This window comes from Scylla paramamosain, chromosome 2 (assembly GCF_035594125.1).
Source record: "Scylla paramamosain isolate STU-SP2022 chromosome 2, ASM3559412v1, whole genome shotgun sequence".
Classification (NCBI taxonomy): Eukaryota; Metazoa; Arthropoda; class Malacostraca; order Decapoda; family Portunidae; genus Scylla; species Scylla paramamosain.
The window spans coordinates 24,740,085-24,767,281 of NC_087152.1; the positions used below are offsets into that span (position 1 = coordinate 24,740,085).

At 41.1% G+C, this 27,197-nt stretch overlaps 1 protein-coding gene across 11 annotated transcripts in view; it reads right to left on the reverse strand.

Moving 5' to 3' along the window:
* Positions 1-27,197, reverse strand: part of LOC135111972 (lymphocyte-specific helicase-like) — a 51,196-nt gene that overhangs the window by 8,801 nt on the left and 15,198 nt on the right. For 3 of the 11 annotated variants that reach the window (XM_064025705.1, XM_064025695.1, XM_064025662.1), the window contains exons 1-9: positions 18,690-18,760; positions 18,388-18,466; positions 18,005-18,212; positions 12,895-13,078; positions 10,910-12,274; positions 6,851-7,007; positions 5,794-6,076; positions 5,029-5,236; positions 3,929-4,188 (exon numbers count right to left, since the gene is read on the reverse strand). In XM_064025705.1, coding sequence (XP_063881775.1) covers positions 5,163-5,236; positions 5,794-6,076; positions 6,851-7,007; positions 10,910-10,944 — 549 coding nt within the window. In that variant the 5' untranslated portion in view covers positions 10,945-12,274; positions 12,895-13,078; positions 18,005-18,212; positions 18,388-18,466; positions 18,690-18,760 and the 3' untranslated portion in view covers positions 3,929-4,188; positions 5,029-5,162. Of the gene's footprint in view, positions 1-3,928; positions 4,189-5,028; positions 5,237-5,793; positions 6,077-6,850; positions 7,008-10,909; positions 12,275-12,662; positions 12,819-12,894; positions 13,079-14,017; positions 14,140-15,296; positions 15,314-18,004; positions 18,213-18,325; positions 18,467-18,689; positions 18,833-27,197 lie in introns of those variants that run through there. The other 8 variants (XM_064025721.1, XM_064025714.1, XM_064025743.1 and 5 more) reach the window with 8 other exon arrangements.

Here is a 27,197-nt window from a genome sequence, read left to right on the forward strand (position 1 = left end):
TTCAAGGACTGAGTGTTGCTGAAACAACCACCAGAGACTGAGTTTGTTTGCTTGCAGAGGCAAGCACCAGGGACTGAGGTTGTTTGCTTGTAGAGGCGAGCACCAGGGACTGGGTTTGTTTGCTTGCAGAGGAAGCACCAAAGACTGAGTTTGTTCGCTTGCAGAGGCAAGCACCAGGGACTGAGGTCATTTGCTTGCAGAGGCAACCACCAGGGACTGTGTTTGCTTACAGAGGCAACCAGGGACTGAGTTTGTTTGCTTGCAGAGGCAACCAGAACTGAGTTTATATACTTACAGAGGCTACCACCAGAGACAGTTTGCTTGCAGAGGCTACTACCAAGGACAGAGGTTGTATACTTACTGAAGCAACCACCAGAAACTGAGTTACTGAGTTTATTTGCTTACAGAGGCAACCACCAGAGACAGCTTGTTTGCTTGCAGAGGCAACCACCAAAGACTGAGTTTGTTTGCTTGCTGAGGCAACCAGAACTGAGTTTGTATACTTACAGAGGCTAACACCAGAGACTGAGTTTGTTTGCTTGCAGAGGCTACCACCAAGGACAGAGGTTGTATGCTTACTGAGGCTACCACCAGGGACTAAGGTTGTTTGCTTGCTGAGGCTACCACCAGGGACTGAGGCTGTTTGCTGGCTGAGGCTATCACCAGGGACTGAGTTTGTACGCTTATACCAGGGAACGAGTTTGTATGCTTGCAGAGGTCAGACACTATCAGGAAGAAAGCTTGTGTGCTGGCAGACACCAGACACCAATAGGAACGGAGTTTGTGTACTTGCAGGGATCAAACATTATCAAGGAGTAAGCTGGTGTGCTTACAAAGACCAGACACCACCAGAGAGTGAGCTTGTGTGCTTGTAGGGAGCAGACACCCTCAGCGACTGAGCTCGTGTGCTTGCAGGGAGCAGATACAATCAGGAAGTGAGCTTGTGTGCTTGCAGGGATCAGGCTCCATCAGGGAGTGCATTTGTATGCATGCATAGGCTAGACACCACCACAGGGTGAGCTTGTGTGCTTGCAGGCATCAGACACCATCAGGGAGCGAGCTTGTGTGTGTGCTTGCAGGGATCAGACACCATCAGGGAGCAAGATTGTGTGCTTATAGAGACCAGAATTCATCAGGAAGTGAGCTTGTGTACTTGCAGGGATCAAGACACCACCAGAGGTGGTTAGACACCACCAGAGGGTGAGTTCGTGTGCTTGCAGAGGCTAAATACTACCAGGGAGTGATTTATGTGCTTATGGCTGTGTGCTTACAGAGGACAGAGGCGAGATGCTATCATTGGTTGCCTGCAACAACGCTCAAGCGAGGGGTTTGAGTGTCTTGGGATCAGACACCTTGCATGAACAAGAGAGGAAGCAAGGTCACTCCAGATGGATTCTTAATTCTTGGAGCCGAACTGGACGTAGTAGACCAGGGGGAGGACAAGGATTCTTCAATGCTTGCATGTGAACACCGAGTCACGGGAACTTCACCAGGGGGAGCACATCGTAAGAAGAAAGACCACTAGAGATCCTGACATCTTTGAATGCTAACCTTTAAAACTCTGTGGTCACAGTTATGTCGTTATGCACATCAGCCTGAGGACTGACACGGTGGTAATGAACAAAGAACCTCCATGAACTGAGAACTGGTGTGATGCTGAGGGTATGAAACTCGTTCTTGACCAGAGATGAGGGTGAAACCTGTCGTAAATGTAACATACTGACGGAGTTGGAAACATGTCCAAACTTTCCTAACCGATGCCCAGTGACCACCGTGTGGTTGCAGATATCGCCAGTCGGTACTGTACATAATGATGCCTCGCCAGTGGTGTGAATGACTACGTTACAGAGTTTTTCCCCTGCAGCTTGAACCCAAACGTAAATGTCGGGGTTTTTACACTCATTAACGTAATTGCTTTCCCACCATGTGCCGTTGTCTAGTTCAGGTATTGATCACATTGAATTGTTAGTCAGTTGATCAGGTGAAGAGACTTATCTGCTATGGAGAAAGACCATGTGCACAACTCTAACTCATTCACTCCTGAGAAAAGGGCCAACGGTTACGAACTCTGTTGGGTGACGCTGGGACTAAGTGAGTTTACGTAATATGTGAATTTCAAGCGAAGCCCGACAAGGGGAGTGTTACCGCCAAGCAGGTGAAAGAAGTTGTTGTGCAAGCGAGTTTGTCAATGAGGAAGGAAAGGACCTGGAAGTCAGGGCAAGGACCAAGACGAGGCCTAAGTCAGCAAATTTCTGGTACAGTCGGTGTTGAGGTAGTGTTGATGTAAGGAGATGAAGGATGCTTGTTATGACATGATGCTAAGATGAGGCCGGCCTTATCGCTGTCGCTAATGGATAACGATGGACAGGGTAGGAACCCAGGCAGTAACTGAGGACGATAGGGACACTTTGCTGAGGACACTCATGCAGGGAGGGCGTGTATCGGTGCAGAGAGAGAAGTAGATAGACCTACCTAGAGCACCTGTCAGAAAGGGCGTGCGCATTACTTAACGATTACCTCAAGACCCAAACACGTAAGTGTAACAACTGTCTGTGTAAGAATACATTATCCTATAAGTAACGTGCAGAATCATACCTGTATTACACAAATTATTCATACAGAATATTGTCTATGATCATTAATGTATGTCTTCAGGTTTTGACCAAATTCAAGTGGATCCAACCGGATTCAATCAGATACAATAAATGATTCGTGTCATCGTGTGGGTCTGAATCAACCTTCATCGCCTGCTGGCGGTAACAAGTAATATAAATAAAACTTCAATATATTTCAAGCGTTATTTAAGATTTGCCTGTACACAAATATGAAGTTGATGTGTTCACTATTACAGGAACTTAAAAAAATAACAAAATAAAATAAAGTAAATAAATAATAAAAATCTAAATCTATCATAATTACCTACCCAGAATTTCAAAGGACAAATAACGAGATCATTTGCAATTCCAATGAAAAAAAATAAATAAATAAAAATAAATAAATAAATAAATAAACAAACAAAAATAAATAAATAAATAAATAAATATCAATAAACAAACTATCCTAACATTAGCATCACCACACAGTATAATGAATAAAAAAATAAAATAAATAAATAAAATAAATAAATAAATAGATAAATAAATAAATAAATAAAAATAAATAAATACATAAAAAAGAACAAATAAATAAATAAGACTATCGTAACATTAACATCATCTCAAAGTAGTCAAGAATTAAATTTAAACAACATTTATAATTTGTGTTCCTGCTTGTACTAAACACTTAAATTCGGGATCTGCACTTGTGAGTTTGTGTTTCCAGAAGTTAGAGTGCATTTGTGGTGCCCAGCCCTGCTACACACTGCAAAACTAAGAGAGAGAGAGAGAGAGAGAGAGAGAGAGAGTTACTATGTATACGAAAAAATATCAACTAATTAAAAGAAAAATTATGACATCAAGTTACTGCAACAAGATTTTGAAGCTTTTCTGATTACTGCAACAAGATTTTAAGGCTTTTCTGAAGGTTCTAAGAGGTAAAATTATGAAACAATTAACTGCATCCATTACGTAATTGATGTGCGGTCCGTGAGTCCCTAGAGAGCACGGGAACGGGTTTCACAGGATTTGTGGTTCGTGAGTACTGTACACACTGTAAACGTAATCTATTTTTCACTTTTTGAAATTTATTCGGCATAATGAAGATTATACCTTACATGTATTGTTTCACACCAGTCAAGTACAATATGACATGCTGCTGAACATACACAATACAGTAGTAGTAGTAGAATGTTACAAAAATATTGAGGTGAACTCTAAATGTCATGAAATTTAGCTACCAAATAGTTAGAGAGAGAGAGAGAGAGAGGTAACCTAACTTAACCTAACCCAACCCAACTAAACCTAACCTAACCTGACCTGACCCAACTGACCTTCTGTGACCCCTGGAGTCCACCGACGACTGATTATCCACACTGGGGGTCCTTCTTGACACCTGATAGTCATGACCACCACCAGCAGTAGTAGTAGTAGTAGTTGAATGGAGGGACTTGGGGCTCTCTCCTCGTACCCTGGTGGTGGTCATGATGGTGGTGGTGATGGAGGTGGGGGGGGGATGCGGGGCTAACCTGGTGCTGTGGTGGGAGAAGCTGCGACCCCCAATGTCATAGAACTTGATTGAAACATGCTTTGCCTGCGGAAGTGGTGCTGGTGGTAGTAGTAGTAGTAGTAGTAGTAGTAGTAGTAGTAGTAGTAGTAGTAGTAGTAGTAGTAGTAGTAGTAGTAGTAATAGTAGTAGTAGTAGCAGCAGACTTGAGTATTTATATCCACCACCCTAGAATAAAACTTAGTAATTTTGTAACACATGATCTCCCTCTCCTAAATCCAAATTGTTGCTTTATCAATATTATTATTATTATTATTATTAATTATTAATCAATTATTATTAATTTATTAATAATAATAATAATAACAATAATAATAATAATAATAATAATAATAGTAATGGTAATAATAATAATAATAATAATAATATTGAAAAAAAGATGCAATTGTAAAAGTATATTACAATTACACAAACAGGTAATTACATGAAGATGAATATTCTAAAATTGCCTTTTGTTACCAATTAAAAGAAAATAAATAAATAATGATAATAATAATTACTTTCCTTGTTACAAATTAAGTGAAAAAATAAATAAATAATAAAAATAATTACTTTCCTTGGCAGATTAAAGGAATAAATAAAATAACAAAGAAAACAAAAATATGACAAAATATTAACAATAATAATAATAATAATAATAATAATAATAATAATAATAATAATAGATGGAATATTTATCTGAGAATATTAAACTAAACAAACAAACAAACAAACAGACAGACACAAAAAGACAAACTGGCAGTGAGATTAAATGAATGGAGAGAGAGAGAGAGAGAGAGAGAGAGAGAGAGAGAATAATAATAATAATAATAATAATAAAATAATAATAAATAAATAAAAATATAAAAAAAATCAATATTTTTTAACCTTAAAGGAATCAAATTTGTCATTCCTTTACATCCTTCTTCCTCTTTCTATTAATTTTTCTTCATTATTTATCCTTTTATTAATTTTCTTCCTTTCTTCCTTTCAATCTTCTAAAATGACCTTGAAAACTCCAGTCAGCTTCTTCTCTTCTTCTTGGTCAGGTCACTTCTGTGGAGCAGTTGGTTTAGCTCCTCTTTGGTGATGTGACCTGCAAGAGGTCACATCAGGATCCCTTCCCCCTAAAAATGTCAAAAATACACATGCACACACAAAAAAAAAAAAAAAAATAAAAAATAAAAAAAATAAATAACTGAAAAATATTCTAATTTATCCTAAAACACACAAAAACATCCTTAGTTATTCCAAAACAACCAAAAATACCAAATCAACCTAAAACATCCAAAAACACAAAAACACACAAAAAAAACCGTTAGTTATTCCAAAACACCCAAAAACACCCAAAAAACTTCCAAAAAACACCCAAACTCCCCAAAATAACCTTATCTAACCCAACACCTCAATACACCCTTATCTACCCCAAAAACACCCCAATACACCCTTATCTACCACAAAAACACCTCATTACACCCTTACCTATCCCAAAAATACCTCAATAAACCCTTATCTACCCCAAAAAACACCTCAATACACCATTATCTACACCAAAAAACCTCAGTACACTCTTATCTCCCCCAAACTGCCCAAAAACATCCCAAAACACCCTTATTTCCCCAAAACCCCACTAAAATACCCTCAATAACCCACCATGGCCCTTGCTAGCCCTATGTTCCTTATGGTGGTCGTTTTGCTTCAGCAGGGACAGCAGCTCCGCCTCACCCACCACCCTCTGGAAGCTCCGGTCTCCCTGGCTGGCGTCTCGGAACTTGCCAGACCGGATAATCAAGCGCTCTAGTTTGCGTTTGGTCCCTGCTCTCTCCACTGTCCACTCGTCAGTGCTGGCTGCGGTGATCAGGCAGAGGACAAGGACTGGGGACATTTGGCCCATGCGGTGGCAGTGGTCCTGGGCTTGGAGGTCACACTGTGGGTTCTGTTTGGGTCGGGTCAGGTCACGTTAGGTTGGGATGTGAAAAAGTTATGAAATGTGAGTAATCTGACGGAAATGTGTGCGTATTTTGTCTCAGAATGCAATAGAACACACACTCACACAAAAAAAAAACCTCCAAATGTACCTAAACACCACAAACACACTCAAATACAGTCAAACAACACCCCAAAACACACAAAAACACTCCAAACATACTCACACACCACAAAAACACTACAAACACATCCCAAACACTCAAAAAACACCCCAAAATACACAAAAACACACAATAAACACAAACACCACCAAAAATATAAAAAAAAACACCCACAAAAACACCCCTACACTCCCACAAGCACACACAAACACCCCCCCCAAAAAAAAAAAATCTACCACGAACATCCACAAACACCACAAACACACCCATAAATACCCGAACACCTCAAAAACACACAAAACACACACACACAAAAAAAGCCCACAAACACACCCTTACCCCCACAAACACAGCCACACACATCCAATAAATAAATAAAATAAATAAATAAATAAATAATTAAATAAAAAATAAACACTATCTGAATAATAATCACAAAAAAATAACATTAAAAAAATCAGATAAAATACCAAAAAAACAAATAAATAAATAAAATTAAACACATTTATCTACACCAAAACACACCAAAACACACAAACATACAAACACTCCAAAAACACCACAAAACCCTCCCAAACACACACACACACACACACACACACACACACACACACACACACCTTCGACACAAACGCCTCCATGTTGCTTGTGAGAGTTGCCGTGTACAGTGAGAGCTGGAGGGGAGTCACTGGGGTGTACACAAGCAACTCTCTCTTCGGTGGAATGTCCGAGTTTACATCTCTCTTCACCCGCCGCTGAAAAAAATGTGCTGGGAATCTGTGGGGAGGTGTTAGCTTAGGGTAGGGTAGGTTAGGGTGTGGTTTGCTTGGGTTACATTAAGTTAGGTCAGGAGAAACACCCTTGAGAACCCTGCTACCTGTATTTAAAAGGCTGTAGTTGAAGTTACTGTGGTTTTCAAGGGTGTTTTCAAGGTTCCAGTGACAGATTAACATTTCTGCATTACTGACAGGAGAAACACCCTTGTTAACCCTGCTACCTGTATTTAAAAGGCTGTAGTTAAAGTTACTGTGGTTTTCAAGGGTGTTTTTAAGGTTCCAGTAACAGATTAACATTTCTGCATTACTAACCGGAGAAACACCCTTGAGAACCCTGCTACCTGTATTTGAAAGTCTATAGTTGAAGTTACTGTGGTTTTCAAGGGTGTTTTTAAGGTTAACATTTGTATATTACTAATGAGAGAAATACACTCCCAAACACACCCACATCTCCTAAAACCCAAAACACACCCAAACCTATGCAAAACTCCCCAAAACACTCCAAACACACCAAAACACACACAAACCAACCCAAACAGACACCAGAACACACTCAAACATAATAATTATAACTATAATAATTAATAATAATAATAATAATAACCATTCCTTTCCTGTCTTCTCCACTCTTTCATTCCTATCATGCCCTAACTCAGTCAGTATCACTTGCATCATCTCATACCTGTCTCTGGCATACTTCACACACTCCAGCACCACATGTTCCACCGTCTCATCCTCTCCCATGTCACATATCTGGCACACTTTGCTGCGGGACTCAGACCACCTGTAACTCCTTGCATTCACATCCATACACTGTGCCCTCGCTCGGAAGAGAAGATCACCGCCCAGGCTTCCATCATACCACCTTTCATACCTCGAGGCCTCTTTCTCCTTGTACCATTCCAGGGTCTTCTTTCTTTCCATTTCATTCTTCCATTCATTCAATCCCACGCATTTCACTTCTTTGTCTATCTCATTCTTCCATTTTCTCACATCCCATTCGGCTCCCACTCTGCCTCCTCTTGTTACCACCCATTCACACTCATTTTGATTCCTCCCAGCCATTCTTATCGCCCACACCACTTGCAATTCATTCCTGTCTGTCATTCTCATGCATCTCTTCCTCCATTTGCTTCCACTTTCATTCCACAGGTACACCTTCCTTGCTATTCTTGCATCATCCATTCTCTCAAGCCTAATCTTGTACCTAAGTGTGGCTTTTGTGAGTCTTTCTCTAAAGGTGCTCCATCCCATGTCACCTCTCAAGGCTTCAACTGCTGTGCACCTCGGTGCACTCAGTGCCATCCTTGCTACTCTATTCTGGCCCACTTCTAACTTATCAATTTCACTTTCATTCCATGCAATCACATCCATACCATACACTATACATGGCACAGCCACACTCTTCCCCACTTCTCTCAACACATCATACTTACTTGCTCTCATCCTTGCCGCGCTTCCCAATCGACCTACCCACTGGTTTACCATACTTATCTTTTCATTCTTTGCCTTTGCACACCCACTAGGACTCATCCACATCCCTAAGTACTTGTATCCTTGCACCTGTCTCAACTCATTCTCTCTAAGTCTCCATACCACATTACTTTCATCCTCTGATCTATTCACAATCATTACTTTGCTTTTCTCACTGCTAAACCTTACTCCAAAGTCTTTACCATAGCCATCAACTACATCCAACAAACTTTGAAGTTCATCTGCCGATTCACTCATAACAACTACATCATCTGCATAAAGGAGCACACATACTTTATCATTCCCCACACTTACCCCTACATTCATTCTTCTCATCCTGGCTGCTAGCTCCTCTGTATACAGGCTAAAAAGGGTTGGTGACAATATACAGCCCTGCCTAACTCCTCTCTCACTCTTCACCCAGTCTCTTTCTATGTCTCCTAGTCTGTATCTAGCTCTTGTGTCCACATACATACTTTGCACTATGTTAACTATCTTTGCACTCAATCCAATCTTTTCTAAGACTCTACCTAGCATTTCTCTGTTCACTCTATCATAAGCTTTCTCTATATCCAGAAAACCTAGGTACAATTTACCCCCATCCTTCTTTTTCTTCTCAATCATTTCATTCACCACAAACATATTGTCCTCAGCTCTCCTATCCCTACGAAAACCATTCTGTTCTTCACCCAGCAATCCAGCTCTCTCAATCCATTTACACAGTCTCTCATTCAACACTGCACTGAAAACTTTACCTATTGTATTCACTAATGCAATTGGCCTGTAGTTCTTTAGATCATTCTTACTCTTAAATGCCCCCTTATGCAACAGACACACTCGGCTCTCATTCCACTTTCTTGGCACTCTCTCTTCATCCCACACTCGGTTGAATAACTCAGTCATTCTGTCTATCACTACCTCCCCACCATTCTTGTAGAACTCATAGGGTATATCATCTGGACCTGCTGCCTTGCCATTCTTCTGCCTTCTCACACACCTCTCCACTTCATCCCTACTGATTCTTTCATCCAATTCATCTGCATTCTTCCTTTCCAGTGTTACACATCCTTCTCTCACACTAAACATCTCACCTACCCCACCTACTTCTTCCCAGAACCCTTTGATTGCCTCCCAGATTCCCTCCTTCTCTGTTATAACTACACCCTCCACTTTTAGATTCTCCACACCAACACTGCCTGACATATTCTCACCTCTCATGAACTTGTACCATTCACGGCCACCTTCCATACCTTTCTCCCTTAAAGATTGAATCACACTCCTTTCACTCTTCACTTTAGCACTCATTATCATTCGTCTTGTGAACCGCTGCTGCTTCACATACGCTGCCCGTGCATTCTGATACTCATTCTCTGCCTCATCGCTTTCATGCCTCTTTTTCCTCAGCCATCTACACTGTCTACTCATTCTCTTTCGCTCCTTCCTAGCCGCTCTGATTTAATCATTCCACCATGGTTTACATACATTTTTTCTTCTACCTACTTTCACAAATCCTATCTGGTTCTCAGCAGCACCCCTCACGTCCTCAACCAGTTTCTCATTCAGACGCTCCACGTCATGCACACTTCCGTCGTCCCAGCTTCTCTCACTCAGTTCAACCTGAAAATTCTCCCACCCTACATCTCGCAGTCTCCACTTCTTTTTCTTACTTACCACTTTCACTTCATTCCCACCCTGCATCAAGCACTCCACAACCAGCATGTTGTGATCAGACACAATATCAACCAAACCATCCTCATCTATCCACATATGCGACACAATTTCACGCATTCTTCCATTCACCAACACGTAGTCAATTGCCAACTCCTGCTCTCTTGCACTCCGAGTCACACGCCCCTCAGCCAAAGAAACATTCAGATTTTCCAGCCCCAGTTCATCAAGGAACTCTCCAAGCATTTCACCATTCCTGTTCAACTGTTCCCCCAGTATTCCCACATGTGCATTCATGTCACCCATAACTAGCACTCTCTCCTCTCCATGCTCTCTCACAACTTTCTTAAGTATGTCATACTTCCTCCTATTTTCCCTCTCTGCTCTTTCACTCATGACAGTCATGTACGCTACCACCAATACCACCTTCTCTGGTCTGCCACAACCATCCATGCATTCCACTCTTACTGCAAGCACATCCTCACTACTTGTACACTCCCCCACATCAATCTCCTCTACTTTCAGTCCTCTTTCTTTCTTGTAGAGTAGGGCTACGCCTCCTCCCAGTGTTTCCTGTGCCTTACGCCCCTTTCCAATCATAACATACTCGCATCCCTCCATTCGTACATCATCTCTCAGGTGAGTCTCAGTGAGCCCGACTAAGTCGAACCTCCACTCCCTGAGCTCCTTGCATACATCCTCAAACTTGCCCACACCCCATCCTCTCACATTCATACAGCCAATCTTCACACATTTACTTGCCTGGCTAGTCTCTTTTCTTCCATATTCGCTGACATCAGTGGGTCCTCCTCGTCATGCCTCGTCCACACAACACACCTGTCTCGCCCTCATCCACTCGGCCAGTCGACGTCCTAGCCTCTCATTCCCGTTGTGGTTGAGGTGGACCCCGTCTCTCCCGAAGAATTTGTCCTGGTCGAGGATCCCATCCATGTCCAGGAAGCTCACGTTGCTCTTCTTCCCTGCCATCCATTCCATTTTGACCTTCATGAGTTCCATGCATATCTTGCGGTTCGTTTCTCTTCTGACCTTCTCATACTGCACTCCTTCCCGTGGGCGCCGCAGGACCCCCACCACAGCCACACACATCTTCTTTTCTTCTGCTGCCCTCACTGCTTCTATCACTTCCTTTACTGTCTCTTCAGCGTATTGGAGTCCTCCTAAATGATCTTGGTCTTGATCTTGATGCTACAGGTGGCACAGGATCACTCCTGAGCCAGGCCTTTGGATCGGCAACTCCTGTAGAAGGGAGGAAAAAAAGAGAAACGAACAGCATCCTCTATCCTAATTGTTCGTACATCTGGCACACCACATTCTCTCCAGAAACTCTTTCACTGCCTCAATCATCCTTTCATTCGCCTCTCTACACAGTCCCAGCAACAACACCATCCACTCTTTTCCTGTCTTCTCCACTCTCTCATCCCTGTCATGCCCTAACTCAGTCAGTATCACTTTCATCATCTCATTCCTGTCTCTGTTCTCTTTCCAATCTGAAGTTCCTCAGCTTCCCAGTCATCTCAATTATACTGTGGCTTAGGTGGAGGTGGGTGAATTTTTATTGTAGTGGAGTTTGATAGCAATTCCTTCTGCTGTTATAGGTTTGATGGAAATAAAATAACATTAATCTGTAGCATATCTATTTACTGTGTGAGCTGATTGGAATCAAACTTATAAATTTCATCACTGAGAGAAATAGCATTTTATCTCTCTGGTAAGACTAGTTCCTTTTGAAATACAACTAAGCATGAATACTTCTATTAATTTTAAATGACTGAAGGGTTGATTAATAATGACTGTCTTTCAGGTGATAATTGGACAGCAGCAGCAACAGACTCGCATCTTGAACCACAAGACAAAAACCTCCATGTCTTCACCAATAAGCTGTACAGGATCATACACCAGACATCAGGCAGCTGAGAGTGAAACGAAGAGTGGAACAGACACGTATAGTGAATGTGAGAGGATGAAGGTGTAGCTCATGTGGTGCCCTCATTGAGGGATTGACATCTAGGTGCAAGAACATCTGCATCAACGGCATGCTACAGGTCATCTTTGCCCATGTGGTGCAAGGCTGCAGTGACTACAATACTCCTCTTCTTCAGTCACAATCTGAAAACAATCACTCAATCACTACCCTCTTCAGAATACATTAAATCTAATTTTTTTTTTGTGTGAATCCTAGATATAAGACGATTTTCAGCTGTGAATCTCAATGTATTTGAGTTTAATTCCAAATTATTCACAAAGAATGATGACAAAACCTTAAATTCGATTTAGGCATCATGATGCAATGGGGAAACTTTCAGGTGTGTGTCAAATATCACACTTTCTTCACACAGCAGTTCCTATATGTATGTACATGTTCAATTTTATTAAATTAGCTTAGAGTGTGTAAAAGATTTAATCAAAGATTCTGTAATGACATACCCACAAGGTCAGTTACACGAGTATCTCAACTAAGCCTCAACTAAGCCACAACACAAAGTAATATACAAACTTCCAGTCTGGAGAGAGGCTCAGTATCTGAACAGTAAATCCACTTGAAGGGACCATGGTTGATATCTGCTTCATGAAGTCTCTCCCAGATATGTACTACTGTTGTTGATATATATGATGGCTCACAAATCATTTGCCCATACTTTATCTGTATTCTCTGTGAAAATGTAAATGAAATAACTGACACAAAGTTACTGAGAATGCACAAAATTCAAACTCATTTAAATACACACACAGTACTTAAGTGATTCCAGATCCTGCTGTATGAGCCCCCTCACTCAAAGAGTACACCTGCAGACTCCTCAGAGACAAGGCAATAGGGACCAGACAGCACTGCTCCATAACAGCCTTGGTGTGCAAATTCAGAGCCACTAGGAAGTCTCAACTCATCAAGGCTCTGATGAAAATTTTGAATCTCTGCAATGATTATTGGCATTAGACAAAAGAAGAGTAATGTTCATTGACAGGAAAGCTCCTTCAGGACAAAGTTATCATACTATAATTCTAAAATACACTGCAGGTGGTAAAACATCCTGATGTGTGTGTGATGGTGTCATGTTCTTTTAGTTAAACGTTATAATGAAGGAGAGTAAATGCAGTGATTAAGGGAGGAAATCCATTGTCATTATGATTTTTTCCATGATACTTAGTGACAGAGGAATAAATATGAAAGAATTGCTAGAAGTCAAGCTCAGATGAAATTTGAAATTCAGAGGCATGCCTTCACCGCTACTACTGCCTCTTTCTATAAATATAAGGAATATGGAGCTATTGCACGAGAATGAGAAGAAAATATAATTTTGCTTATCGGACATGGAAATAATGAATGGCATACAAAGAGGAAATTACTAAAACAGAATAACACGAGATATTGGAGCTCCAAAAGGGAAGATAGATGCATAAACAAGCAGCAAGATTTTACCTGCATAAAAAAAGGACAAACCAGTAGCCAGCAAAGACGACACCTAACTGTTAACAATAAGGAACAAGATGGCGCCGAGGACACATACACAGGACATCTTTATGCTGAATGAAGGAAGACAAGATACAATTCAGACAAAACTCAAGGTGGTCACCTAAATTATGATCACTAAATAAGGAAACGCTTTTGGTATCACAGGACAGTGAAGATAGTATGATAAATGACTGAGATAGAATTAGGTCACTAATATGTACTTCCTAACTAATTTCAAGCTGTTAGTATTTAACTGAGTTATATCAGTGCTGTTTCGTAATTAAATACACAACTGCAGTGAAGACATCTGGAATCACTGTGAGAGAGAGAGAGAGAGAGAGAGAGAGAGAGAGAGAGAGAGAGAGAGAGAGAAACTCAACTACCATGAACTATAAACTTGCCTGGACTATTAGATTGTTAAACTTTAGGTGAGCCTTTCCATTGCTTTCTGTGCACTTTTCATCTTAGCACATTCGACGTATTTCCTTAAACTCCACTGAGGTTTGGTGTCCACTGTTGACAGCTGCCAATACACAGAGGTTGCATACATTGTTTCAGAGAAAATGGACAGGAAGCATCATGAGGATATGGTCACGGTTATAAAATCTAATACTTGTTTCGCAGTAAAACACGCAAGGATACAGTAACACATTAACAACGTAGGATACTAATGCCAATAACTGCTTGTTTTTAATTTGTTTACAGGCAGGTTTCATAAAAAATTAATAAGTTATTTCTCTTGACATCAGTAGTTACTTTCATTCGCTTCTTCAGAAATCAACTTCCATTATTAATGACGTTGCCCCGCTCATTAATACTGAACATAGGCTTTGCTTCAAACAACTTTTAAATCTAGTTAAGAATTTCACTACTAAGGTCAATAAGCATTTCTTGAAATAATCATTCAGTGCGTTTCTTCCCAGACCGCAATAACCTCAGGTGATGTGATATTTACCCATTTGTAATGATGATAACACTATTTCACTGCCTAAAAATCTCTACTCACCATCGAGTTTGTTCGCGTTTTGATACCAGGTCATTTTGTACTTTTTCGTCTACTTAGGAACAGTTTCAGTAATAGTAATAGTCTTTGGCTTAGTTAAAGACTATTCCGGAGGAGGAGGAGGAGGAGGAGGAGGAGGACACTGCACCATGACTCCCAGAACATTGAATGATATGAATATGCACTGCGTAAATAAATGGGCTAATCTGCTATCAAGCTCTATTCCAGAGTCGTTTAAAAACATTCGCTGAAAGACTGGCCAGCTGCACTGACTAGTAAATACTCCCCACACACTCGTATGCAAGCTTGTGGGGTATCAGCTGCCTCTCCCTCCCAACATTCAAAGTGCATCTAAATGAGCCAGCTATATAATTATATCGACCTCTTACTGATTCCGTGTGCGCTCTGAGGGGACATCCGTGGAGGAGGTTTTAAACAAAGTGACTGGAATAAATTTGCTTTCAGAGTTGATTGCATTTCTACGACATTCTGTCCTGAAGGAAGAAATGCTATCAAGTTAATAGCTTAAGGTATAATTTTTTTTTCTCAATAAAAGGCTGCATACTAAAGTGAATGATTAAGTAACCCTGTACACATTTGAGAATCATTTGCTTTATTTCACTTTAGGAAAAAGGTTGCCTGAGACGCACACACATACACACTAAAGCATAACTCACTGTCTCCACACCATGACTGTCCTGTAGCACTCCCTTACTGGCAGCTGAGTCACAACACCGGTTTGAGAACACCGAGGCATGTTCTCTTCCTTACTTTTCGTGACAGACAGATGGAAACCCGCGATGACATACTATTTACAGCCCCCACTTACTTCACTTGTCTACCTGCTTAGCTAAGAACAAGTTAATTTACCCAAAGTGATGAATTAGTGATCTAAAACTCAAATACCAGTTAATACGTGAACTAACGACCTGTTTTACATTAAGATTTCCACAATGAACAAGAAAGTAATGGTTAGTAGTCGCCAGATATCTTTTTAAATGAATTGTAGAATGTGAAATAATTTTAAGCGAATGTAAACTACTAAAACCAACAATAAACCAACATCAGACGAACAATTAACAGGTGCAAGTGTTCCATGATTGTCCTGCCACATCCAGCGGGACGCCAAGTGATCCGTAAAACAAGTCTGCGGAGCACCGAAGCGTATCTACTCCCTTAATTTTGGTAGTGTACGGATGAAACCCATTCCAGACAAGCGATTCCCACTCTTTGCTACTAGTTATTTAATTTCCTATTTACTTATCAACCTACCCTACTTACTACCTATCCACCTACCTAATTATAGCCTGTTTATTCTACTGCCCACCTACCAAGCCTATTAACTTCCCTATATACCTACTTACATACAACTGTCCTGCTTACCTACCTACCTGTCTGCAATTTCGTCTACACAAGAGGTACTTCCCTCTCCTAGAAGCACCGAGGCACTATCGCACAACGGGAGTCATCCAGCACTGATCAATAACTGAGGGATAAACGAAAAATAAAGTTGGGAGGGACTGAAATATGTAGCAAGGGTGAGGCTGGGTCGTGGGCTGCGTGACGACTTGTCAACCCGAGATTCCAGGAAAAGACGTGAGGTACACCAAGAACGTAATGGAGATGAGTACGGGAGTGAAAGTGTAGTAATGCAGGTCAGGAGTAAGGAACGCACGCTATGTAAATCCCAGGCGAATCTAGTCCTGTCTCTCCTTTGATGTCATACAGGAAAGCAAACATGAATGAATTTTACTGGCGAGAAGGTGCGTCAATACAACGCTCCTGCGTGTGGGCGGTGTGCAGATCAGCAAGGTAAGGAGGCAGAGACGGGAAGAACGTCAACCACAAGTTTATATACGCCGCAGCAAATCAGGTTATTATACAACAAAAGAGAAATGGTAAAGAAAAAAATGAATAGAAAAAAAAAACCTATTTGTCGTTAAAAAGAACTAGATACCATTAACTAGAAAGTAATCCAGGAATATTTAGGTGATGTGCAAAGATGAAAGAATCCAAAGAAAACCATGATTAGTAAGAGCACCATTAAATATACGGTATCAAATAATTAATACAGAATATAAAAAAAAAGTCGAAATCTTTTCCGGAAATAGCGTTCGATAGCGCGGCTCACATACAGCTTATTGCAAACTCCGTGATTGGATTCATTCAAGCCCGACAACTTCATAAAGGTGTAATGGGAGTATTCATCTTAATGGCTGTTAACTGAACTACGTGGCTAACACTTACCATTGCATTTACTACTAAAACTGCTCTCTCTCTCTCTTGCTCAGTCACACACACACACACACACACACATATGGTGACGTTCCTAAGGGCCTTCCCTACACCACTCTCCGCCGGAAACCAGGACGTCAGGAAGCATCTCAGAGGCGCACAACCAAAAGCTTTGTCTCGTCCCTGAAGACTGACTGGTAAAGTTGTTGTGGGAGTCCTAGCAGTGGCTTCTGTGAGTGTGAGTGTGTTTGTGTCATGGTAATCTATCATGCTTTGCGTGTTTCTCTGACAGCACAAGGATAAAGGTCAAGGGCTACAAGTAAATATCACAAAAATGCCATCCGCTGTACGCTGTGCCTCCTCTAGGCCACGAAGCCTCGGTACACGAGAGGCTATTCTGTGAAGGAAAAAATCGGCTATCAATATAATTTCTCTTATTGTGAAAATACACAAACTAAGCAAAAAAAATGTGCACTAATTTCCTAAGGATGTCGCCTGCAGGTAAGAAGAGTGTAAGTCCAGGAATCTGTTTCATCATGACCACGAAGGGAAGCCGAAACTTACGAAGACGAGAAACACACACACACACACACACACACACACACACGTTATATTCTACGACACACAACCAAGGAAGCTGAAGCATCTAGCCAAAAAACGTAGATGATTTAGAGCATTCAAAAACCACCCAGGCGTCAGTTCGATTTTAAAGTGAGGCCTCACGTCCACCACTTCATTACACCGACTATTCATCCACAGCCGACAAAGGTTACTGATCTCAGGTTGAAAGGTGGTCACGAGGTTAACCAGAAATATTGCAGTGAAGATGAAACTTAAAACTCGATTAAATCCGGTAAAATCCTCTTATTCATCACGCGTGAGAGAGAGAGAGAGAGAGAGAGAGAGAGAGAGAGAGAGAGAGAGAGAGAGAGAGAGAGAGAGAGAGAGAGAGGCAGGTATAAGTTGATTAAGGCAAACGGGAAGGAAATTGTTCATCATCATTAACCTAACGCTGCATTCATCTAGGTTCACAATGGTGTGTATGTGTGTTCCTCTCATTTTAAAAATTTGCACTCACTTTGAATAACAATCACTGGGAAAAAGTATACGTAAAAGAAATAACAATTAAAACTTTCTAAAATTCACTTACCACCATAACAACCACCATCACCACCACGATTTCTAGATGCTGCATCCGCAAATACCATCATCACCACCACCACAGTCCCGCACATTCACCATCGCTATCACCATCACCACCACCGGTGTAGACAACACCGCCACGTCCACACAGAATGCCAGGCCAGCACACAGAGAGGCACAAACACGAGGGTCACAATGAGCTCGGTCGTTTGCCTCTGAAACACAAAACCGTCGTTCATCAGATGGAAGAACGAGGCAATGAAAGAGCAAACTGGTGTATCTCTCTCAGTATCAACAGTTTGGCGAAAAAAAATCTCTTTTCTTATGCCTCATTAATCGTGCAGGCCAACAAACATGCAAACAAACACGCGGCACAGTCCCAGTGGTCACCTGCATGGCCGACAAGGGTTCATCGAGTCTGTGTTCACTGCCTCTGGTTCTGGACGAGTTTCGAAGCACTTTGTGAAGCCTGAGGGATTAATTTATTTGTTTGTTAGTGATTCAGCCTTTCCGTTTGTTACTCTCGGTGAAAATACCTGAGTTTATTTTGGGTATAACTTCTGGTTTGTTTTTTCTGAAATAAAACTGGCATATTTTCACTTACACACACACACATACAAAAAAAAAATCACATACACATATTTACTTTCTATTAATGTACATAAAAAAAAAAGTTCATTTTTAACACTCACTCTTTGCCTTTGTCTAATACCACGACGGCCGTTTTCTGCATTTACTCCGTCAATAGCACTTATATTTTTCACCGAGTCCTTCATTGCCTGTTATCATAAAATCTATTTTCGTTTCTCTTTGATGTAACAGTGCTTCATCACATCCACTACCAGGCTTCACTTTCCTGACGGGAGCTATTCTGGTTCAATGAAGAGCTTCGAGCGGAATTTCTCAGGAGATTGCTACGTTCCTCTGTCTTTCCTGTTCGAAAATGACCCTACATTATTCTACAGTTCAGCTTGTGGTGTAGGTAGTAGTAGTTATACAGGACATACTTCGTTGTGTGTGTGTGTGTGTGTGTTTGTGTGTGTGTGTTTAAAGCTCCAGTATTTTTCCGGTAAGAGTGACGGCATGGACGCGTGCATCAGCCTCCCCACAATGGCCATGAAATGTAACACACTAAACTAATTAAGGATGGGGAACTGTATCGCGGTGGTTGTGTTTCTCTCACCGGCCGAGGTTATACGCCCCGAGCACCAGACAACTTCACTATGAGGAGGCACTACGGAGTTTTAGTTTTAAGCTTCTGTACGTTTTCTATCTTTCTGAATGACTGACTGGCCTCCTGACTTTTGATTCGTTTCCACATTCTGTACGTTTAATATGTCTTTCTGACTGACTGACCGCCTTTCTTTGTTCGTTCTCACTTCGTTCTCACTTTATGTATGTCTTATTAATCTTTCTAACTGATAGACTGACTTTCTTAGTTCCTTCTCACTTTCTTTATCTTTTATCTATCTTTCTGCCTGACTGACTCTCTCTCTCTCTCTCTCTCTCTCTCTCTCTCTCTCTCTCTCTCTCTCTCTCTCTCTCTCTCTCTCTCTCCCCTCACACACATATACACAAAACAACTGCCTAGTCAACAGCACCATTCACACCACACGTGCAGATGCATCTCTTTATACCACCGTATGGGGAGGGGGGGTGGAGGCGGGGGGATAGCATTAGAAGACTTAATATTTTCCACGCCTTCTTCTACGGTCCACTCGTCTCACAGTCCGAGAGATTTTAGCCCTGACGTAAGCTGCTAAGGGTCGAGGAGGGAGGGAAAGAGTGGAGGGGAGCGGCGTGAGGGTGCCGGATGGAGGAGAAGTGGAGAGGGGAATAAGAGGCAAGTGAGAGAAGTGGCAAGAAAGGTGTGTCAAGTAAACAAGAGGGAGAGAGGCAGGCACTGGGGAACAACGCTGGGCTGACGAAGGCGGCGGCGTGGTCTGAGAGAGAGAGAGAGAGAGAGAGAGATGTAGAATCTGGAAGAAAAGTACAATACAATCGGCTTGAACGACTTACGTGGTCAAATCCTTGGTGTGTGTGTGTGTGTGTGTGTGTGTGGCCAAGTAATGTCTTAACACTTTCTTCCAACAGCTTTGCAAATTTGTATCGAAAAGAAGACACTGAACAGTACAACGTAAACACACACACACACACACACACACACACACACACACACACACACACACACACACCATCATAATGTTTCTACTACTACTACTACTACTACTACTAATTATAATAATAGTGATACCACCACCACCACCATCACAACATACATACATGATCATTATCACCTGGTACACTCACCCTTCAAGATACACTTTACCTTTGACATTACACTAACAACCTTACAACCTGGCGCAAAGATCAACACTGGGCTCCAAGACTTCACCACCTTCAGAGCAGCACATCACCAAGTTAGCGGGAACGTAATACGGCCACCAGCATTACCATCACCAGTTTTAAGAGCGCAGCGCCTTATGTGAACCACCTCGCTTCCCCGTGATCAAGTTGCAGCCCTGAAGCATCAAGTAGTGTAGGTTGCTTAGCGTCACCTTTAATGGCTATTTCACCTCAAGTAGCCGCATATCACCTGAAGAAGCCAAGTCAGTAGTGCCATCAGCCTGTTGCCACTACTTTATTCCCATCCGGAGTCTGAATTTAATAAGTCTTCCTTTCTAGTACCTACTTTTCATCCTTCAATGGCTATTTCACCACAAGTAGCCGTTCCAATGTCGTTCTTGATGTATATCCCACTTGAAAATGACACGTCAGTATTGGTATCAACTTGTGCTAGCCGCCTTAGGATTCTCCGTCGTCTGAATTTAACAAGTCCTCCTTCCGAATACCTCCCAGAGTCACCCTTTCGTGTACAGGTTAGCACACCTACTCCTACCGTCTGCTCCTCACCCATCACAACACAGCGTGATACGGGATATACAAGAGGGCCTGAAGTATCCTCCGTATGCTCCTCTGCATCACCCACACCCACATCCAGCGCCCCTTCACCCACGGCGCCTCGCCGCCTTGTCTCTCCATAGCCTGCGACTCACTGAGTTTTTGGCGACGCGCTGCTGACACATTATCTTGACGTCTCCCTGTCACACCTTAAGTCAGCGCTGCCTCCCCTTCCCTGCCACCACCACCACCACCACCTCCTCCCTCGTCTCTCCTGACGCTGTAAACCTCGTAAACAAGTCGTAAAACACATGTAAACAAGCAAGCTCGTCATGCTAGTTGCGTCAACTTCTAATTAGTCTTTTTAATTTACATTCATTAACTTTATTCTGTTGTTCGTGACTAATTATAAGCTTCCAGCTCTCGTTACATTGTTGATTGCTGCTGCTGCTGCTGCTGCTTTTATCATTTTGTTCTTTTTCTTCTTATTATTTCTTTCTTTTTCTTTTCTTCTTCATTTCTTCTTCTTCTTCATTCCTTCTTCTTCTTCTTCTTCTTCTTCTTCTTCTTCTTCTTCTTCTTCTTCATTTCTTCTTCTTCATGTTCTTGTTCTTGTTCTTCTTCTCCTTCTTCTATGGTCATTATTGGCATCTATTCATCGTTAGTGGTGTAGCTAATATAATAGTTTTTAGTGTTTTATCTGGACAACTTTTAACGGCCTCTAGTGGAGATTATTGATATTTCCAAGTATATTTTCATGACTCCAGTGATAGTTTGAGTATTCTGCATCACTGGTAAAGACGCCTGCCTCTTAGACTACGATTTATAATTTCTGTAGCATCTGAATACAACTCTTGTGAGAGACTAAAATGTTTATAAAATACTGGCCGCAGTGACTTGGCTTTTCTTGCAACATCAAGTGGCCTGAGATCACTCACATGCTGCCATCAACCACGATTTTCTATATAGAAGAGCATTCCGAGACTTCACTTCAGAAAAAAAAAAAAAAAAACTGCTGGGCCACCACGAAGGGAGGCCAACCATCCATGTCACTGAGAAATATAATCCATCAGGCTGAGTATTAGAACTTGCGGGCGATACAGGCCAGAGATCACTCACAGTCTGAGACAAACTACGATTTTTCATGGTGGGCCACTGCGAAAGGAGGCCAACCATCCATACCACTGAGAAATAAACCATCATACCGAACATCGAACCCTGCAGACGATACAGGCTGAACAAAAATCACTGCAGTGTGCGCCATAATGCGATTACAGAGGGCGAGTAGGGAAGCTGCAACTCTCCCCTCTCTATTTACTGTCTTTGTATTGGTTTGCTTCATGTTTTCTGTTATCACCCTTCGTTCTAGAATTGCCGTTTTGCATCTCAGGAGGGAAAGCAAGAGTGCGTAACATTATCTCCTTTAACACACACACACACACACACACACACACACACACACCTTAACACTGTATTAAGCCAAGCCCCCTCAGCTTCCTCCCTTCACTTCATCTTTTACGTCTTGAGGGAATGAATAATAACGAAAAAAAAAAAAAAAGAAATATCAGGGTGGGTGCCGAGAAAGAAAATGGGGTCGAGGGTCAAGAGAAAACTGGAGTAATTAGGGAGGGTAACTGGGATATTTAGACTTCCCAAGAGAACTTTAAGCCTCCCCCACACACCACTAAGAAGAGCGGAGGAGTGAGGGGGAAAAAAAAAGTGAAGCGAGAAGTGTGTGGTGAGAAAAGAGGGGAGAAACCTGGAGAAGAAAATATTAAGACGCTTTATGAAGTATTGAATAAAGGGACGAAGAAAAAGAGAGGGAGAGAGGGAGAGAGAAGAGGGATGGAGCGAAGGAAACAGACAAGGAAGGGGAAGTATATGATAAAAATAAGGTGTAAAAGAATCCTCGCGTAGTGGAATTCAATTTACATTTTTGCGCGCTTGTCTTGTTCATGAATTACGCTACAAGTGGATCTGGGCGGCGTTGTGAATACGTGGTGCTCGACAGTAATTAATTCCACTCGCTGATAATGAGGAAAATAACATTACATCATTATAAATTGTCGCTTCATTTCTTTCTTTTCTATTTCGAGGGATTAATCTGTACGGAAGGGAGGGAGAGGATGGGAAAGAGAGGGAGGGAGAAAGTAAGTGTGTGGGACAGTTGTTTAGTGAATGTTTGTGATGCGCGAATGTGTGTGTGTGTGTGTGTGTGTGTGTGTGTGTGTGTGTGTGTGTGTGTGTGTGTGTGTGTGTGTGTGTGTGTGTGTGTCGTGGATAAGTAGTGCAAAAATAGTTCAATTTCATGAGTATTTAAGTTGCATCTCGCCATGGTAAATATTTCCAGTGCCTCATTTATTTATTTATTTGTTTATTTTTTTTTCCGGTTAGTAAAGATTCAATATCTGGAGCAAAGGAAAAACTGCGTCACCAGTCACTATAACTTTCATCTCTGCAGGCTTTCCCAGGCATCTCTTGGGCGAGTCAAAAACTTTTCATTTCATTAACTCTTCTCTTTAAACTGACGGACTGTAAATCCTCACTCGTCTTCGTAATGTGGCATCTCATTTTTTTATCTTATATAGTTATACGATTATCAATGATTTGTACTTCTTTTAATTAAGTGTCTACAACTTTTTTTTTTTCACTCTGCGTCGTAATGTTGCATCTCTGTTTATTTTCTTCTCTCATAAGATTATCCATAATTTCTGCTTCTTTTAACTATATTATTTTTTTTCACTCTACGTCTCTTTCTATCTTCTATCATACTATTATCAATTATTTCTGCTTCTTTTAATTGACAGTTTTCATTTTTTTTTTTTTTTACACACTGCCGTAACATTGGATCTGTTTTTATCTTCTGCCAACATACGATTATCCATATATTAACTCCATGTTACCCAACACTTCCTGGCTAAGAACTGTCTGCCTCGTCATGGACCCAAATTCAGGCCAGGGATCAAAAAAGTGAAGACCATCAAGCTCAATCCCCCAAAAGCCACGCCACCAAACTCACGCGGGAGGGAGTGATCAGTGGGTGAAGTATCTTAGTGACGCAATAAGTATCTGTTGCTCAGAGTTTTAATGGAGTGTTAACACCTTCACATCGAAACACATGAATCAAGCTTAAAAACTGAGGATTCTTTTCAAGGACACGCGGTTCGTTCCAAAGTGTGTGGGCGAGTGGAGACAACTGTGTGGTGGGAGAGAACACATATTTCCTTCTGGAGTATAGCAAGTGTATGTGGGGGAAAATGTGAGGCAAGAAGTTCGTTATTAAGGCCAGAAAAATAACAATGAAAGTGATTCTCTCTCTCTCTCTCTCTCTCTCTCTCTCTCTCTCTCTCTCTCTCTCTCTCTCTCTCTCTCTCTTGCTCGCACGACGACACTAAGATGGAAAACATGAAGAAAAAGGGATGAAGACGTCTGGCCTCGCCTATAACATACACATACACACACACACACACACACACACACACACACACACACACACATTTTCAAACACATACATGAAAGAAGACTTAGTTCGGGGCTGTGGGAAGGCAGAGGGAGCAAATGTGAGGAGGAGGAGGAGGAGGAGGAGGAGGAGGAGGAGGAGGAGGAGGAGGAGGAGGAGGAGGAGGAGGAGGTGGAGGAGGAGTATAAGAAAACGGAAAAAAAAGGCCAGGAGGATGAAAAACAAGAACAGGAAAGAAAAGAGAAAATAAATTTAAGCAGAAAGGAGAACATATGAGCTGGAGACAACGGTACTTACTGAATCCAGAGAGACAAAAGAACAGTTCACCAAGATTTACGTTCTTAGAAACCAAAACCTAAAAAGATATTTCCACGTTTTCGATGTGTTTTTTCCCACCAACAAGAGAAATGGGCAGGCACAATTTAAACTGGAAGATGACAAAGAAAAATAGAAATTATGTACTAAAAAGGAAGAAGTGAGATGAGTTTTTGAGATTTTTTTTTTTCTTTTGCTAAGAAAAAAAATGGCAGAGAAACTATTTTAACTGAGAGAAGATGAAGGAAATGCAATATATATATATATATATATATATATATATATATATATATATATATATATATATATATATATATATATATATATATATATATATATATATATATATATATATAAAAAGCAGGAACTAAGAATTTTCCTGTTTTCTAATCCGTATTTTCTCCCCCGCCCACACACACACACACACACACACACACACACACACACACACACACAAAAAAAAAAAAATAAATAAATAAATAAATAAATATATATATATATATATATATATATATATATATATATATATATATATATATATATATATATATATATATATATATATATATATATATATATATATATATATATATATATAAGGAAATGGATGACGAACTAGGAAAGGTTGGACGAAACGAAAAAAAAAAAACATGAAAAAAAAAAACTGGTGAATATACGAGCACTACATACACTCATTGACAATAAAAGAGAACAACAACAAAGAACCAATGACAAAGTGAAGGATGACGGGAACAATACTCATACTTCAAAAAGAAGGAGAAAGATGCTGAATACACAGGGGAGGATGAAGGAAACGAAGAAAAAACCCTAAAAAAACACGGAAAAAGTGAATATACGAGTACTACATGCACTCTTTCACAATGCGACATAAGACAACAAGGAATGATTGACAAACTGAAGGATGGGAACAATACTTGTATTAAAAAAAAAAGACAAAAAGACACTGAATATACATACACACTTTCCCAATGCCAAGGTAACGTCAAAGTAACCAGCTCAGTGAGGATGACGGGAACACTCCATTCCACGCCCTAACGACCTGAGGATGCTGAGGCCAAGAATCCAGAGCAGACTTTTATAGGTACGTCCAGCACACAGGGGAGAAAAAAATGGAAAAGAAAATGTTCGTGAATATGAAAAAAAGACAAGTACCCAAGTTAGAAAATGTAAGAAAATTCCTGGCATGTGAAAATAAAACAAATGAAGGAAAGTCGTGATATCGAGACAAGAAGAACACAAATGAAACACGTGTTGTTGATGTTACTAAGAACTAAGTCTGTCTGTCTCTCTGTTTCTTTGTCTGTCTCCTTGTCTGTCTGCCTGCTTGTCTGTCTCATGTTTTTTTTTTCCCAGTAATGAGGTTGAGTTAAGTGATGAAACTAAAACCATTCAAAGCAGAAAGGTCGATAACCCTAACTGAAAAGTAACGAAACTCAAAAAAATTTGACAATCAGAAAAAAAAAAACTATATTCTAAGTGTAAGGCATGCTTAGGGCGCCGATATCCTCTTGATTTTTTTTTTTTTATGTAGGAAGGACACTGGCCAAGGGCAACAAAAATCCAATAAAAAAAAATGCCCACTGAAATGCCAGTCCCATAAAAGGGTCAAAGCAGTGGTCAAAAATTGATGGATAAGTGTCTTGAAACCTCCCTCTTGCAGGAATTCAAGTCATAGGAAGGTGGAAATACAGAAGCAGGCAGGGAGTTCCAGAGTTTACCAGAGAAAGGGATGAATGATTGAGAATACTGGTTAACTCTTGCGTTAGAGAGGTGGACAGAATAGGGGTGAGAGAAAGAAGAAAGTCTTGTGCAGCGAGGCCGCGGAAGGAGGGGAGGCATGCAGTTAGCAAGATCAGAAGAGCAGTTAGCATGAAAATAGCGGTAGAAGACAGCTAGATATGCAACATTGCGGCGGTGAGAGAGAGGCTGAAGACAGTCAGTTAGAGGAGAGGAGTTGATGAGACGAAAAGCTTTTGATTCCACCCTGTCTAGAAGAGCAGTATGAGTGGAAATCCCCCAGACATGTGAAGCATACATACTCCATACATGGACGGATAAGCCCTTGTACAGAGTTAGCAGCTGGGGGGGGTGAGAAAAACTGGCGGAGACGAGACGTCTCAGAACATCTAACTTCATAGAAGCTGTTTTAGCTAGAGATGATATGTGAAGTTTCCAGTTCAGATTATAAGTAAAGGACAGACCGAGGATGTTCATTGTAGAAGAGGGGGACAGTTGAGTGTCATTGAAGAAGAGGGGATAGTTGTCTGGAAGGTTGTATCGAGTTGATAGATGGAGGAATTGAGCTTTTGAGGCATTGGACAATACCAAGTTTGCTCTGCCCCAATCAGAAATTTTAGAAAGATCAGAAGTCAAGCGTTCTGTGGCTTCCCTGCGTGAAATGTTTACCTCCTGAAAGGTTGGACGTCTATGAAAAGACGTGGAAAAGTGCAGGGTGGAATCATCAGCGTAGGAGTGGATAGGACAAGAAGTTTGGTTTAGAAGA